The sequence below is a fragment of the Numida meleagris genome, chromosome 7 (genome assembly GCF_002078875.1).
Source record: "Numida meleagris isolate 19003 breed g44 Domestic line chromosome 7, NumMel1.0, whole genome shotgun sequence".
Lineage (NCBI taxonomy): Eukaryota > Metazoa > Chordata > Aves > Galliformes > Numididae > Numida > Numida meleagris.
In genome coordinates, this window is record NC_034415.1 from 8897785 (window position 1) to 8912600 (window position 14816).

The window sequence follows — 14816 nt, forward strand, 5'->3', positions numbered from 1 at the left end:
TATTTTTGTTGTTGATTTTTTTTTAATAAAATGACATTATATGTATTTATTTCTATATTGCGTTACAGATATTGTAACTGACATATAATATTTAATCAGAAACTTTTGAGAAGTTTATAGGCCAAAGACCTTTATGTGTTTTTATGATACGTATACATCCATGAACACAGAGCTCTAGGTAACTGTGGTTGATGCTCAGACATATCTACCTTTGAGTGTTATCTTTTCTCTATAATTTCCTCACTTTCTGACAAGCAGTGATGTGAGTTGCTTGGATCACATTTTCCTATTGATACTCAGTCTGCATATGAAAATTTGAAACATCAAGGCATGTGATCCCTTCCTTTCATCATCACAAAGCTGTGGGTACAAGGAAACAATCTCAATAACTGAGGCAGAAAATAGCACCAAGTATTAAAATCATGTGAATATGTTTTATTCTGTGTAACAAAATATATTTACTCCAGTAGACATTTCTATTTAGTTACAGTTGTTACTGCATAATTCTAATTCTAATGTGCCAACTATGGTTATTTGCATTTTTTATTTAAATAATTCCTGAAGATTAATTGCTAATTTCTGAATGCCATTTACAAATTGTTGTTTAGAAGTCTTATATCTAAATGGCCACAGATAGGTGATTTGTCTAGGTAAATTTCTATGCTCTTATTTTATTTTATTTTCTGTAAAATCAGCATGTAGAAATTTTTCTCAGCTCAGAAATTTAACTTATGAATACAAATCCTACAAAATGTGCTCATATAAACCTAGAAATAAATGAATAGAATACATAAGCTAAGGTATAGGCTTGTGAATTCTGAGGCTTACGCAGACATTTGTATATATTTTGCCAAGGTCAGTCTATAGTGTGAATGTCAGTTCCCAGCCCACAGATAAATATCTTTGTCAGGGACAGGAGCTACATGGAAGCAAAACATCAGCTGATTTCTTAAACCAGTCATTAGATTATATAGGATTGTTTTATTAGAATGACCAAATATCATTACACTATTTCTTTTAACCCTGAGAAAGTGAACTAAATTGACTTTTAAATTTTGTGAATTAGAGAGAATATCGCTTCTAGAGATTACAGAAAGCACAGCTGTGTGGATCCAGTGCTGAATAATCATGTTTTCTTAGTATTCACTATCATTAATCCTTTTCAATTCTTAAAATATGAAACCTTGAATAATTTTCTAAATCGTGTTTATTTTTTAGCTAATGTCTGGATGTCTTCTTAGCCTTTCCCATGGTTGCAGCCTATAACCAGGAAAAAATACAAGATTCATTCTCATTTTGAATGCGACAGGAGAATTTCTTTTATCAAGGGTTTAATTTTTCCTAAATTAATGGAAAACTCAAATTGAAAACTGCTAGTTGAATATGAACCAGTGATGTTCCTTCATAATTTTGCTGCATGCAAACAGAACCCTGTTACTACTCTGCAGCAACATGGTAGAGCCCAAGTAACAACATATGGTGGAGTTCTCTGCTTTTTTAACCCACTTTAATCCTTTCCCTAGCAAGTGCACAATCAGCTCCACAAGATGAAATACTTCTTGAATCAGCCAGGTGCCTTTTGGACATCCAATATTTTTGAAAGATATCTAATTGCACCCATTATCACTGTAGTGCTTGAGAATATGAATTAGTTTGAGATGCCATCCAAGAACAACATAAGAGAGTTTGGAAGAGAAAGCTTCCTTCATGTTTACACCAAAGGCCCCATCACTTGAGCTGCGTGCCTTCACTCAACCTTAGGAAATGTAATTGGATGTGATCTCTATCTGGTTACAGAGCACGGGGAATAGCACGTAACTGTTGGGGAGCGGGGACAGAACTACAGGGCTGGGGGCGAACAGAGTGCTGCTGGGGGATCTGCCTGCCAAAACATGCCCACTGCCGGCTGGTGCGGCAGACGTGGGTCAGTCAGGCAGGACATGAGGACAGTATGACGTGACAGCTGTGAGGGGATTCAAAGGTTATTTTTCTTGACGTTTTCTAATCAAAACAAAGCAACACAGACCACTTATTTTTCAAGATACTTTTTGGAAGTGGGAGTTTCTTCGCTGCTCTGATCTTTGCGCCCTGGAGAACAAGCGTGTTTGATGGGAGAAAAATAAACAAACTCTGTTTTAATAATAATAAAGCCTATCAGGACTCTGTTGAAATACAATCTGGATGGAAACAGTCCCACTATCTCTACTAATAACTAGCACAGATCAATCAAAACAGAACTGTGAGTTTACACCAGGGGAGGCAGAGTGGCATGCTGGCTCACGAAACACAAAGAACCTCTTTTTTTTCTTTACTTTCCAGAGATTTCCCACGTTTACCTCACAATTCGTTATAAGCTATTTTTTGGTGGAAATCTGATTGAGCTTGCAAAAGTCACTTTAATCTAAGTGCATTAGCTGAGACACCTGGAAAAGGGTGAAAAGTAAATTAGATCCCTTAATGAAATTCTGCGACTTTTCCACACTGCCGGAACTGATCACTGATTCAGTGTTCACCCCCTGTGAGCTGTGACATTGTCTGCTCGGATACGGCTGTGTCTTCGCAGTACCACACTGAGCAATCAGAAAGATCAACACGATAGAAAACGGCATTAAAGAAGAGATGTAATGATGGAAGGACCAGCAAGATAGAAAGGTGCTATAAAGGAAGGGAAGAAGATTGCACACCTGTCTCCAAAGAGCTAGATTCATAGAGAAAAGCTCCCCCAAGGACGGATCTTCTGAAAGAGATCCTTCCTCAGTGGCAGTCAGCCCTTCAATGAGGCCTAGAGGGTTCAGGCTCCAGCCCTTCTGGTTGCACAGTGAATTGCCTTCACCTGTGCTCCCAGGGCTGACTGGGTCTTTCCTCCAGGTGCTCAATCAGTGGTTCTGGCCATGACTCAACCGTTCCCATGCACACACACAGCTGCACAAAGCCCACAGCCCCTGGCTCTACTCTTAGCACACTCCATTACTCTTCGTTTCAGAAATACTGACTAGCGTTGCAGGACAGGTTTTGAAAAGGCAGGCTTTTTCACAGATGTAACTGAACACCAGCAATGCTGGAACTTTGACCAGATTTTGTGGCATGAGCCTTGGGATGCTACTGCCTTCCAGCTCTCTGCTCAATGCTGTCGGTGTGGAAGCATCCTGGTGTGCATAATGCCCCACCTGTCCACGCAACCCGCACCACCATCCTGTCAGGATGGCTTAGCAAAATGTAGCGCGTGAGCCTGGGCTAATACAACACGCGTAAGCCTCTCCTGCCAGGTGAACCCAGTCTGCTTTGCTGGAGATTTTGGTATAAAATGTGAATGCATGCCTATTTATTACAGCAGAAAGATTAGGTAGGTGGATGGGGAAACACTGTTACTTGTGGAGGCTGCTTTAATTCCCGTTTCTTGGCAGTTTAAACAATTAATTCCCTCTTTGATGGCTGCGTGTGCAGAGAAAAAAAATCGCCCATTAGGAAACTACAGGGGGGGTGGGAAGCATGAGCAGAGAGGCAAAAAACTGAGGCAGACTCCAGATGGAATGGCCTGGGCAGCAGTTGTCCCTTCCAGGAGAAAGTGAACACAGGGGACAAGCCCGGCGGGCCTAGTTAGGTAAGTGAATTCTGGGTGACCACAGCTTTGCCTCTATAAGCACTGGTGGGCCTGTCTGTCCCCAGAACTTGTGAGAGATTGGGAAATGGTATAAGACCCATTGATTAATGTTGAACACACTCCTCTTTCTCTAAACACAAATGAATTTTGCAAGCAGAGGTAACTGTGTATAATCAAAACGTGTCAGCAGATGTTGTCCTGCATGGAGGCATGCATTCTTCATTTAGCATTGCTCACCACCAAGATTATCTCTTTTTAAAGAAGATGTCATGTTTTCATCCTACGTATTATCCCTCTACAGCTATATTTGTTGGCACATAAGCCTGCCTGAAATTGGCATCCCATCCTTTGAATGGGCAAAATGCCACTACAGCAGATGGGTGAGCAATGAAACTAGAGTGAGTGGCAAGTCAGAGCATATCAGGGCAATTTCCTTTCCAGGATCAAGGAAACAGCATTCTGTGGAGTTGCTCAGCACATAAAACACAGGTGGAGTGACATTATTCATTGATTCTTGAGCAGATTAACACTGAAGAATGCTTGCTACCAAACAAAGGTTTGCAAACTGAGAAAAGTGTTTCTGTAGTATGTAAGTTGCACGGAAGAAAATACTCAGTCAGTAATTTATTTTTCTAATTCATTTTTCAAAGTAAAGAGTTTTGTTTAGACACATCACTAATTAATGAGTTTTTTGCTTAGCCTGAAATGCAGGAAAAAAAAATGATCTATGAAGCAAACAATTAGTTTGGAATATTCCTTAAAAATTCATCACCAGTAGGTCTGTACTTAAACTGTTCTTAAGAACCTACTTAGTTAATCAGATGAGATTTTGTTTTGCTTTTTTCTTAATTATCCTACGGGAACTAAATTTTCTAAACTGTAGAGTATTTTTTCATGATATAAATTTGTCCTCAACATAACATAACTGAATGGATTACAAAATGGAAATATATTGAGAGTTTATAAAGGCTATGGCAAGACATTATTATTATTAATTAGATACATGTTTCAAAAGAATGAAACAACAAAAAGGTACAATGATTGTGCTGGTTTCATTTTCTTCTAAATTTACATTAAATACTAAAAAATGAAGGTATTAACAACCATAGATATAGACTTGTTTTATACACTGTTAAAACTGAAAGTCTACATAATAGTATTTATATATCATTGATAAATAGGAGTTGCTGTAACAGATTTATCCCCAGTGTGACTGCCTTTTAGGCATTTAATGTCCTGTTTTATTGTTGTTATTCATAGAGGGCACACAATTCATAAAAAATATATCGGAACAGTATTTCTCGTTTGATTTCTCATAGAAGCCTATATATGGGCAAAATAGGAAGTATTATTTTTTACTTTCAGAAAGGTGGCCAGATTCTCAGAAAAACTTAAGAGAAAGGTTAGATGCTCACAGTGGGCAGTGTATATTTTTAAAAACCATCCTTATAGCTGAAAATGGACGTCTAAAATCCTCTTAAGCACTGAATCCATGGAAGTTCTTGTGTATGTGCTTAAACACTGAAGTATCTGAATTTACCACCAGGGAAGTTTATCTAACAATTATGGCAAACTTCAGCTTGACATCTTATTTCTGGCAAAACAAGACCTGGAGAAGATGTCACTGATGGAGACTGTGGTTTCTGTTTCATTATGCAGGAGAGGAGTCGCTCACAATTTTTGTGGACAAAAGGAAGCTGAGCAAGAGGTCAGATGGAAGTGATCCCAGCACCAACAACTCTGTGGTGACACTGGAGACCTTGCACCAGCTCGCAGCCTCCTACTTCATTGACAGGGACAGCACACTGCGCAGACTCCATCACATCCAGATAGCTTCCACTGCCATAAAGGTATGGGGATTCCACTGAGACAAACCCACGGACGTGTTTCTAGATTTGCTAGCTGCTCTTCAGGAGGGATGTATTTCAAACAGTAAGCAAAGACTTATCAGGAAAATAACCATGTTTCTCCTCATTCTTTTTTACTTGAATCAAAGCATTAAATTTGTAATGAAGAGGATGGTTTGGAAAAGGGTCTAACATGCTGAAAATATTACTTTTCATGAGTGATACTTGTTTTGAATGGCCCTTAGAGAAGTGTTAGATCACCGAGAAAATCTTCATGCATGGTGTGTTCAACAACTGTGTTTATAGACAGACCTATATCTGTCTAGAGACACGTACTGTTTACATACTCTTTATGTTTTCCTTCAAACTTTTGTTCTTAAGTGTAGTCTAGTGTACTCTTCTGATTGAAGCATGAATTACTTTTTACCAATCTTTCAAAAAATATGGAGAGCTCTTGGTTCTACATTGCTGTGGAAGTATGTCCTATTTTCTATCCAGTCTACTGACTGCAGTAGGTCATCCATAGCATTGGAAGATGCTTGGCTAAGATCAGAATCTCTGCAGATATTATATAAAGCAACAACTGTTCTCTTGCTCAAATTTCTAGTATAACGTTGCTTATTGGAAATAGCCTTTCTCAGTCAATTTCCAGCATTGAAGATAAAATCAAAATGTAATTTACAGTTGAATACACATTAATTATGGTTTTTTTTAATATAATATGTGATTTCAAATCCGTTGCATTTGTTCAGTCTTCCCACTCTTAACTAAGGTCCTCATTAAAGACCATCTGAGGCCAGTTTGCACTTGCTGGCCACCTCAGCTATTGCTCAAGTAAATATAAATTCACCTCCCCAGCAGTGCTAGGTCCTGTACAAATAAGGATACATGAAGAATTTGTGGCATGGCAGCACGTGCTTTGTTTGTCTGCTGATATGTGAAGGATATTCCTCCTGCCCCATTGATCTTGTTAGCAAATCCCAGCTCAGTGCTGGTCAGCTGCAGGGCAGCGCTAGGCTCTTCAGGCAGCACAGATGAAAATACAGATGAACAAACACAAAGTCCTGTCAATCTCATCTTGGAACTGCCTTTTACATCGTGCAGCCTTGCTGCAGATTGTGGTGCTACCTATTCCCCTGTTCTGATTTATATCCCAAATCTCACCATTTGTTATGCAGATCTGCAGCAATCTTTAAAACTAGTCTGCTTCCTTCAAAGCATGGACAATTTTTTCCTTCTGTGTAAAGATAATTCATGGGAAGAAATAAGTGGTAACTAAAGTGCTAGAATACAGAAATACAAAGACAAAGCTGTCTCTGAAAGAGATTTCTCCTATTTGCTGTAGTTTTAAAGCAAATCTGTGCCATACTACAAAACTCAACTGTGCTTGTGAATAATTTAGTTAATGAATGTTCTGCATGCCCAAAGTTTTTTACAAACACCACAGTGTTCTCTCCACACCCTCCCTGTTCACGAAGTGGATACAAATGCAAGCTGTAGTCCATAAGCAAATCTGATTTGGGTAATTGAGTGCAGCAGATCTCTAGAAAATGGTTTTCCTGTCAGATGCAACACTGCTGATACACGAAACCTTCATTTTGTAGCTTCCTTTATTGAGACTGGGAATATTTGCATTACAGATTTCTATTGTCAGAACTCTTAGCAAAAAAACCTGTTTCTGTTGAACACTAGGAACACAAAAGCAGCCAGGGAAGGCATTTTTTTTGTCTTCTTCCCACGCAGATTTTTGAAACAGTGCAGTTTTTACATTGGAAAACCATCCAATAACGTTCCAGACCCGTGCTGTAAATAGAGTATTTCCAGACTATTTCTTAAAACGTGTACTGATAACTGATAACAACAGGCTTCCTGCAGATCTCCCTGGGGTCACATTCAGCAGCGGTAACACCTTGAGGACAGCAGTGACCATCAGCCCTCTCTGTGCCTTACCCTCCTGAGCTGCTCAGGGAGGAGAGGGGACCTGGCACCTTTTACACAGTTTCCATGTCTGCCTTGCTCACCACAGCCCTGCTCAAAGTCTTCCTCTGCACAAGATGTCGAATTAGGGATTTGCAAAAGCAAGCCAAGAAGTGCTTCCTCAGTTTGCCCTACGCCCTTCTGACAATTCCAGTATGAAGGTACTGGAACAAGTGAGGGTGTTTTCTGCACAGTTTAGAAAGCCCTGAAATTCTGAATCATAAGTTTTCCAAGCAACACACAATCATTTTTTGATTGCTGACTAGTTAATAACAACAACAAAAAGACATATTCTGAATCTGTTTAGTGTTTGATATTATCATTTATGATTCACACGCAGACAGCAATTCTATGTCTTAAGCATCATCTGCATGCACATAAAGTTTCAATTAATTGAAAAGAAAAAGACTGAAAGGATGCGGGTTTTTTTGAATTGTTTGTTTTCCCTTCCTTTTTTGTCAGTAAATTTTAGTTACATTCTGAATGGCTTTTAAATATGCAGTATTCTAGGCTCTGCCATGATAGCAAAGTTGTTTTCAGGAACAGAGAACTGAGAATATGAATACTACTTCTATTACTCATACCCTCACTCAACTATCTTTCTGAGAATGCACATCCAAATGAAAAAAAAAACAAAGAAACATTCTGAACGGACAAGACTTAAAACACAAATCAAAATACATGGTTTGGGAGAGAATCATAGAATGGTTTGTGTTCAGAGGGGCCTTAAAGATCATTCAGTTCCAACCCCCTACCATGGGCTGGTTGCCACCCACCAGATCTAGTTGCCCAGGGCCCCATCCAACCTGGTCCTGAATGCCTCCAGGGATGGATCATCTGCAGCTTCTCTGGGCAGCCAGTTCTAGTGCCTCACCACCCTCTGAGTAAGTACTTTCTTCTTAACATCTAATCTAAATCTCCTCTCTTCTATGTTAAAAGCATTCCCACTTCTCCTGTCACTATCTGCCCATGTAAAAAGTCAGTATCCCTCATACTTATAAATTCCCTTAGTGAGGTCATAGAATCATAGAATGGCTTGAGTTGAAAAGGACCATAATGATAATCTAGCCTTCTGGGCTGCAAGTGTGCACTGCTGGCTCATGTCCAGCTTCTCATCCACCAGGACCCCCAAGTCCTTCTCTGCAGGGCTACTCTCAAGGAGATCTTCCCCCAGTTTATATAGATAGCTGGGTCTTCCCAAAGCCTTGCTTCTCCCTGCTGCCATTCCTTTGTTGATGCAGCCCAGGATACCATTGGCCATCCAGGCTGCAAGCGCACACTGCTGGCTCATGCCCACCTTTTTGTTCACCAGGAGCCCCAAGTCCTTCTGCACAGGGCTGCTCTCTAGGAGTTCTTCTCCCAGTCTGTACACGCTTCTGGGATTGCCCCAACACAAGTACAGCACCTTGCACTTGACCTTGTCAAACCTCATGAGGTTCACATGGGCCCACTTTTCAAGAGTAATGTTTTGATTTTGGTTGCATTGTAAATTAGTAATATATTTAAAACAACTGAATTTGCAGGTGTAGAGAGAGACTTTCAGTTACTTATAAAACACCACCAGAGATGAATTTGGCTTGGACAGGAGAAGGTGAGCATTTAGCAAAGCCGTAGCAGTGCTCAGTTAACAATTAGGATAACAGTGAGTAACACCTTCATTCCCAAACTCTGTCTATTTTCATGTTTGGACATTTAGTTCCTATTTTTTTCTAGCTTCTTTCTCTAGTACTTCTTGAACAGATTAAGGACGAAGTTCTTTGCAGATGGGATACGGACAGTGTTCCATTAAGTCTCTTGATTTACAGAGCAAAATCAACAATGGATCAAATATTAGATGAGGATGATTAAGCTCAATCAGTCTTCTGTGGGGAAAAAAAAAAACACCACCTCGTATTTGTCTGTTTTCTTAAATACTGAGAACAAAAATGGCAGATACTCTTTGGAAAGCACATATAATGAAACATTTTTCTCCCTTATGTACTTAAGACAATTAATACTCAAGAAATTATTGTAGCCTTATATCAAATTAATTGAGATGTATGCTCCCTGAATTTCTTTTCTTATAGGTCTTGATACATTAGTGTGTGGGATTGATCAGAAAAATAAGATTTTGATATATTTTATATTTAAGGTTTTCTATTAAAAAGCTGATCTACATCACACAAAAAGGAAAGTATTAGGGAGAGGGAAGTGAGAATTAACATTCAAGTTTTCATGTTTAATTCTTATTTATCTAGTGTAAAACAATACTACTCAGACCAAAATCTGTTAGTGTGAAGCATGAGGAAAGGAGTGAAAGAGATGTATTTAATGAATCAAGTTTGTTAATCAATTTTTTTTTGTAATCAAGATTCTTGGTTGTTGCATAATTATCCTCAAAAATAACATGAGCACAACTAATTGAAGCTTCACAATTTTCCATTGTTTCATTGTTTATTCCACATAAAATGAGGAAAAATCACAAAATCACTGTATTTTCCAACTGGAAATCAAACATTCATGGGAACTATCCAGATCCTCTATCAATATTTACCTTATTTAAAAGTCCCTGATACATACATTCTCTCAATATTATTTTAATGCATGCATTTTACTGATAGTAGTTAGGCTCATATGCTAAATCAACAGTTTGCAGCCTCGAGGGCATCACTGGAAACTCTCCAAGAGCCTTGGGGCTGCATGTAATTTGCATATACATTTACATGACTGCATATCCTGTTGTATTTGAAATATTACAGATCCAACATTACTTCTCTTGTATGCTCATTTTAGAAGCTTTTTCCTAAGAACATTTCTCTTCAGATGCACTGACAGATGCTAAGTCTCCCTATTAACATGCATATTAGGATGATGGAGTGTTCGTTCCTCGTATTTGATAAAATCCCCTAAACTTATGGAAGCGTAATACAAATAAAGCCAGCAAATGTTTTTCTTTCTATTTGTGCTATCTTTAACAAGCAATATTCTCAGCTCTTCCTGATCAATGTTGTTCTTGCCTCTGTACAGCCATACTAATTTGCATCTATTGAAGATCTAACCGTAACCAGAGGTCCAGGGGGAGGTCAAATGACCAAAGACCCAGAACTATGCAATGACTCTAATCAATATGACCGACCTCTTTCCTTCACCTGATTGATGGATGGTGTAAACAAGACTTGAAGTTCACAAGTTTGCTTAGTATGTTCTGTGATTCTAACAATGAGTTCTGTCGCTGCCCAGTGGCAGAATGACCTCTGCACTACTCTGAGGTCAAGCACTCATCCTCCTAACACTTGGTTAGGAGACTTTTTCAACATTGGATAGATAGGATAGGGCTATGCATAGTGTCCCAATTTTTTCTGCTCTCTGACACAATTGGGAGACACAGTAGTGTGAGCTCCGACACAAGTGACCCGGAGTCCTGTCTGTTAGATGCTGCTGTCAAACTACCACTGTCATCAGTGAAAGTTAGCTCACACCACTGCCTGCCATTAACTGGGATTTGCAGTAAAGAAGTGCTATGTCGAGAAGAGCACAGAGCTTTATAGGACCATAATTGTGAGGATGTGCTAATGGCTTGCTGAGTGAAGTTATGCAGAAAACATAAGAAACTCATTGACAGCATGGTAGATAAAATATTATTGAATAATGTTGCTACATGTTGCAAAGGGATAAACATATTTATGTCAGGCAGTTATAACACTGATGCTTAATAAAGTGAAGTGCCATACTAGCTGTGTTTTGGAGGATATCTTCTTACATCCCAGAATAGATCATCTTTCAAGGGAAAACGTTTCAGGGAGGTGGGGAACGTAAATAGTGTAGGTGTTAGCTTAGGGTCCAAGCAGCTGAAGGACAGCTACAGTGCGTCAAAAGAACAGGAGGCAACAGAACAGATGCATAAATTGAATTTTCCAGCAGCTATTTACAGCCAGATTACAGCCCATTTATTCCATCTGAGTGAGAATGAATAACCATCCGTGAGAATCTGCCCTCTCATTTCAATTAAATTTTATTGTGCAATTTGCTTTTTCTTTCCCCAAAACACTTTTTTTTTTTTAACTATTAGAAATTTAAGCACTTTTTTTCTTGGAAGACTAGATTACAAATAGTGTATAACAGGGATCTGTTGTAATGGTAAGTATATCTGATTATCTATAATTAACCCATGAACAACTCATGGTGGGCTGCAAGAGAGGAAACTTAAATGTAATGAAATTAGCTTTTCACTCAAAACACATTCTGAAATCCAGACCTTTTGTTTGTCTGCTTGCTTCTTTGCTTGGTCTGAAAGAGCTTGCCTCCTTTTTGTTTCCTTTCATGCCTCCTCTTTGAATGTGTTTTTCGGTGGGCTCAAGTAATTGCTGTAATCAAGAGTGGAAATGCTGAATTGCTAGAAAGACTCATTCTCCTGTCAAATTCCTGAAGAATCCTAAATGTTTTCACAATTTTCCTCAGTTACTAAATTTTGAAGCTTTTGAAGTTTAGGTCTTGAACTCTGCTTGCCCAATTTTTCTGTTTTTATTTTGTGGAAAGAATTTGAGACCCCAGCCTTGTAAATGACTGGACAGAATTCAGGAAGCTCAAAGATTCGTACCCAGGAGGATCTTTAACTTGTAAAATTACAGTTAGAAACATTGAGCTGGAAATGCTTACTGTACCAGTTTTCTGTTGACTCCATTGAGGAAGTTAAATAGTAAATGTGAGTTTAATTAAACACACTAGGGAACTAAAAGCCAGAAGACAATGTCCATCTTCAGAAGTTTGTATCTTCTGCGTTGGGTATTTATGGTGATATTAATTAATCATTTCAAGGAAAAGCTGTGAATCTTTCATCTTGAGGTGGCAAACTCCCATGAAATTTTGCTGAGAATTCAATACTTTTGCAAGCTACTTTGAAAATCTCACAGTTTGTTAGAAGCTTCACAACTCACCTATGTATATGCATTGATATAAATGTTTAAATTTAAATTTGGGTTATTATAAAATCTTACCAGCCCAACTGGGACCTGAATTTAGGCTTCCATTACGTTTTGAGCATCATCTTCTTCCTAAGGGCCTTTTGATAATGTTAGCTTAGTGATGAATTTGGGTAGGCAAGTGTATACATACAGCTGACGTACAGCTGACATTCTGTTCTTTGAGCTTGGTGTCTCTGGCATCTTGGTACCACATGCTGATGCACAGCACTGAATTTGTATTTGTTTTACTGTAAAATTAAACTACAGGAGGTTTTATACATTTATGTCTGGGAGGTGTTAGAGATCTTTGGATCAAATTTTCCGTAGATGTTACAAAATGTCACAGCTGCTATGTGTGGGCCATTAAATAATTCTAAGAATACACAAAATGTAAAGGTCAGGGAATTATTGCCATATCTTATTCAAGAGTTTAAAGCGATGAAATTAAAAATAACTTTAATTCACTTGGACAGTAGAGTTCTAATTAAATAGAAACTCCACAACAGCTTTACCCAAAGATAGTGTAGAGGTCAGTTCTTCATTTGGTGCAAAAGAACACAATTACTTTGAGAATCTGACCCTCACTATTCAAGACGGTAAGAGAAATGGAGGTAGGGGGAGGAAGAACTAGCAAGTTAATGCAATCGCATTTTACTAAACACCCACAGAATGCATACTCAGCAACATAATTGGCACAATGCATCACAGCAGCTGCAACACGACAATTGTAAAAGGATGTACTTTAGCAGCCTCTAATACAGACTACATTGTCTCATTATATTTTCAATAAAGTGCATAGAAGAATGTGTGCAAGGAGCTATAACACTGCCACCAAGTTGGTCACACAGCATGAAATATTTTCAAAGCAACAAAAGAGCACATATTGCAAATGCTAGAACAGACCTTTCAGAAAGACTTCAGATAATTATTCTAAGGAGAAGAGAGAGGAGGAGAGGGGAGGAGACAAGGAAGAGGAAAAGAGAGGAGAGGAAAACTCCAATCTGAAACTGGCTACAAATAGACAAATGTAAGCAAGAGTCTTTAACAGCTTTCACACAGCTCTAGCCATCATTTGAAAAGTTCTTCAAATTCTTCCCTGCTGTCCCCATCCCTTCGCCTTCCCCTTCCCTACTGAAACTAAAGGAAAACAGTCAGAAAAAATAAAGGAAGATTTTAACATTGCAAGATCCACAGTGAAGATATTGATATATACATTAAGGGTGGAGCATTCCAGAATTAATTTTGAGGCAGACAGATTTCATGGATTTCAATTTGGTCTTTGGTTGTGCGGTGCTTTGTGTGTTGGCTGAGAAATGTAGTTCAGAACTCTCAGTGTCCTCCACTCTAATTGACAGCTGCTGCCTGAAAGCAGGTCAGAAAACATCAAGAAAGGACTATAAAATTCAGAGAATCTTCCCCTACCTCTCAACCCAAGGAAATAATGGATACCACATACCAACAACATGTATGTATACGAGGTCAGATTAAGAAGAATATATCAGGGTAACAGAGACCCAGAAGAGTCAGAAGCAATCAGCTTTCAGAAAAATAAGATAGTGAATTACAAAGGATTTCAATATATGTATTGTTTTTCAAATAGAATTTTAAAAATATTTTCATGTATTTTGCTGCTATGAGTTACAATTAAAAGTGCAGTCTCCCTCTTGAAACTGTATATTTAATGATACAAAACACCTCTGAAAATATCCATCATGTTTATATCTTTTAGAGGCAGCTGATTATGAGAACTGCATCATTGCTTTCTTCTGCAACTCAGAATTATTTCTACCTTCAGGGCTTCACACAGTATATTAGCAGGGTTTAAATTTCTACAGCGTAACTATAATGAAAGCTCTAGAAACATAATGCTTATAATGTCAATATAAACAATGACAGAAGCCGGCTTTAAGAAAAAAATTCTTTATTCATTCAGAACACTTTCTGTGACTACTATATTGTGTTTTCAGCTCTTTTACGTTTGAAATGATGGCATTTTCATCATTGTTCTATAGATTTTATTACTGAATTAAGAGTTCAAAATAAAAGTATTTTTAATTTTGAGTTGTGCAATTATGACCTTATACAATAAACAAGTTCTACTGAAGTCAATGAAGTTTCTTAGTGTACAATTTGATATGATTGAGATCAAGGTTTTCTCCATTCACCCTCAACTATCATCTTCTTATCAAAGTATTTTTCATTTTCTTTCTATAGATTACCCAAATTAACACTCTTTCCCAGGAAATAGTTACTGCATTTCAAGTTCTTGGAGGGAACTGCAGTACTCCTCTGTTGATATTTTCTTCCTGAAAAAAGCAAATGAGAATATCATAGTAGAGCTATTGTGTCTTTGCTATACTAGTTCACTTTTTTTTCTAACAATCATAATAAACCTACTAAATAGAGGTCACATTCTCCTGTCTCGTAGATTGTTGAGGAAATATATCTTCT

The 14816-nt window shown here is 38.2% G+C and overlaps 1 protein-coding gene across 1 annotated transcript in view; it reads left to right on the forward strand.

Moving 5' to 3' along the window:
* BRINP3 (BMP/retinoic acid inducible neural specific 3) overlaps positions 1-14816 on the forward strand; it is a 188484-nt gene that overhangs the window by 105132 nt on the left and 68536 nt on the right. Inside the window, exon 3 of the mRNA XM_021405499.1 lies at positions 5261-5451. Coding sequence (XP_021261174.1) covers positions 5261-5451 — 191 coding nt within the window. The remainder of the gene's footprint in view (positions 1-5260; positions 5452-14816) is intronic.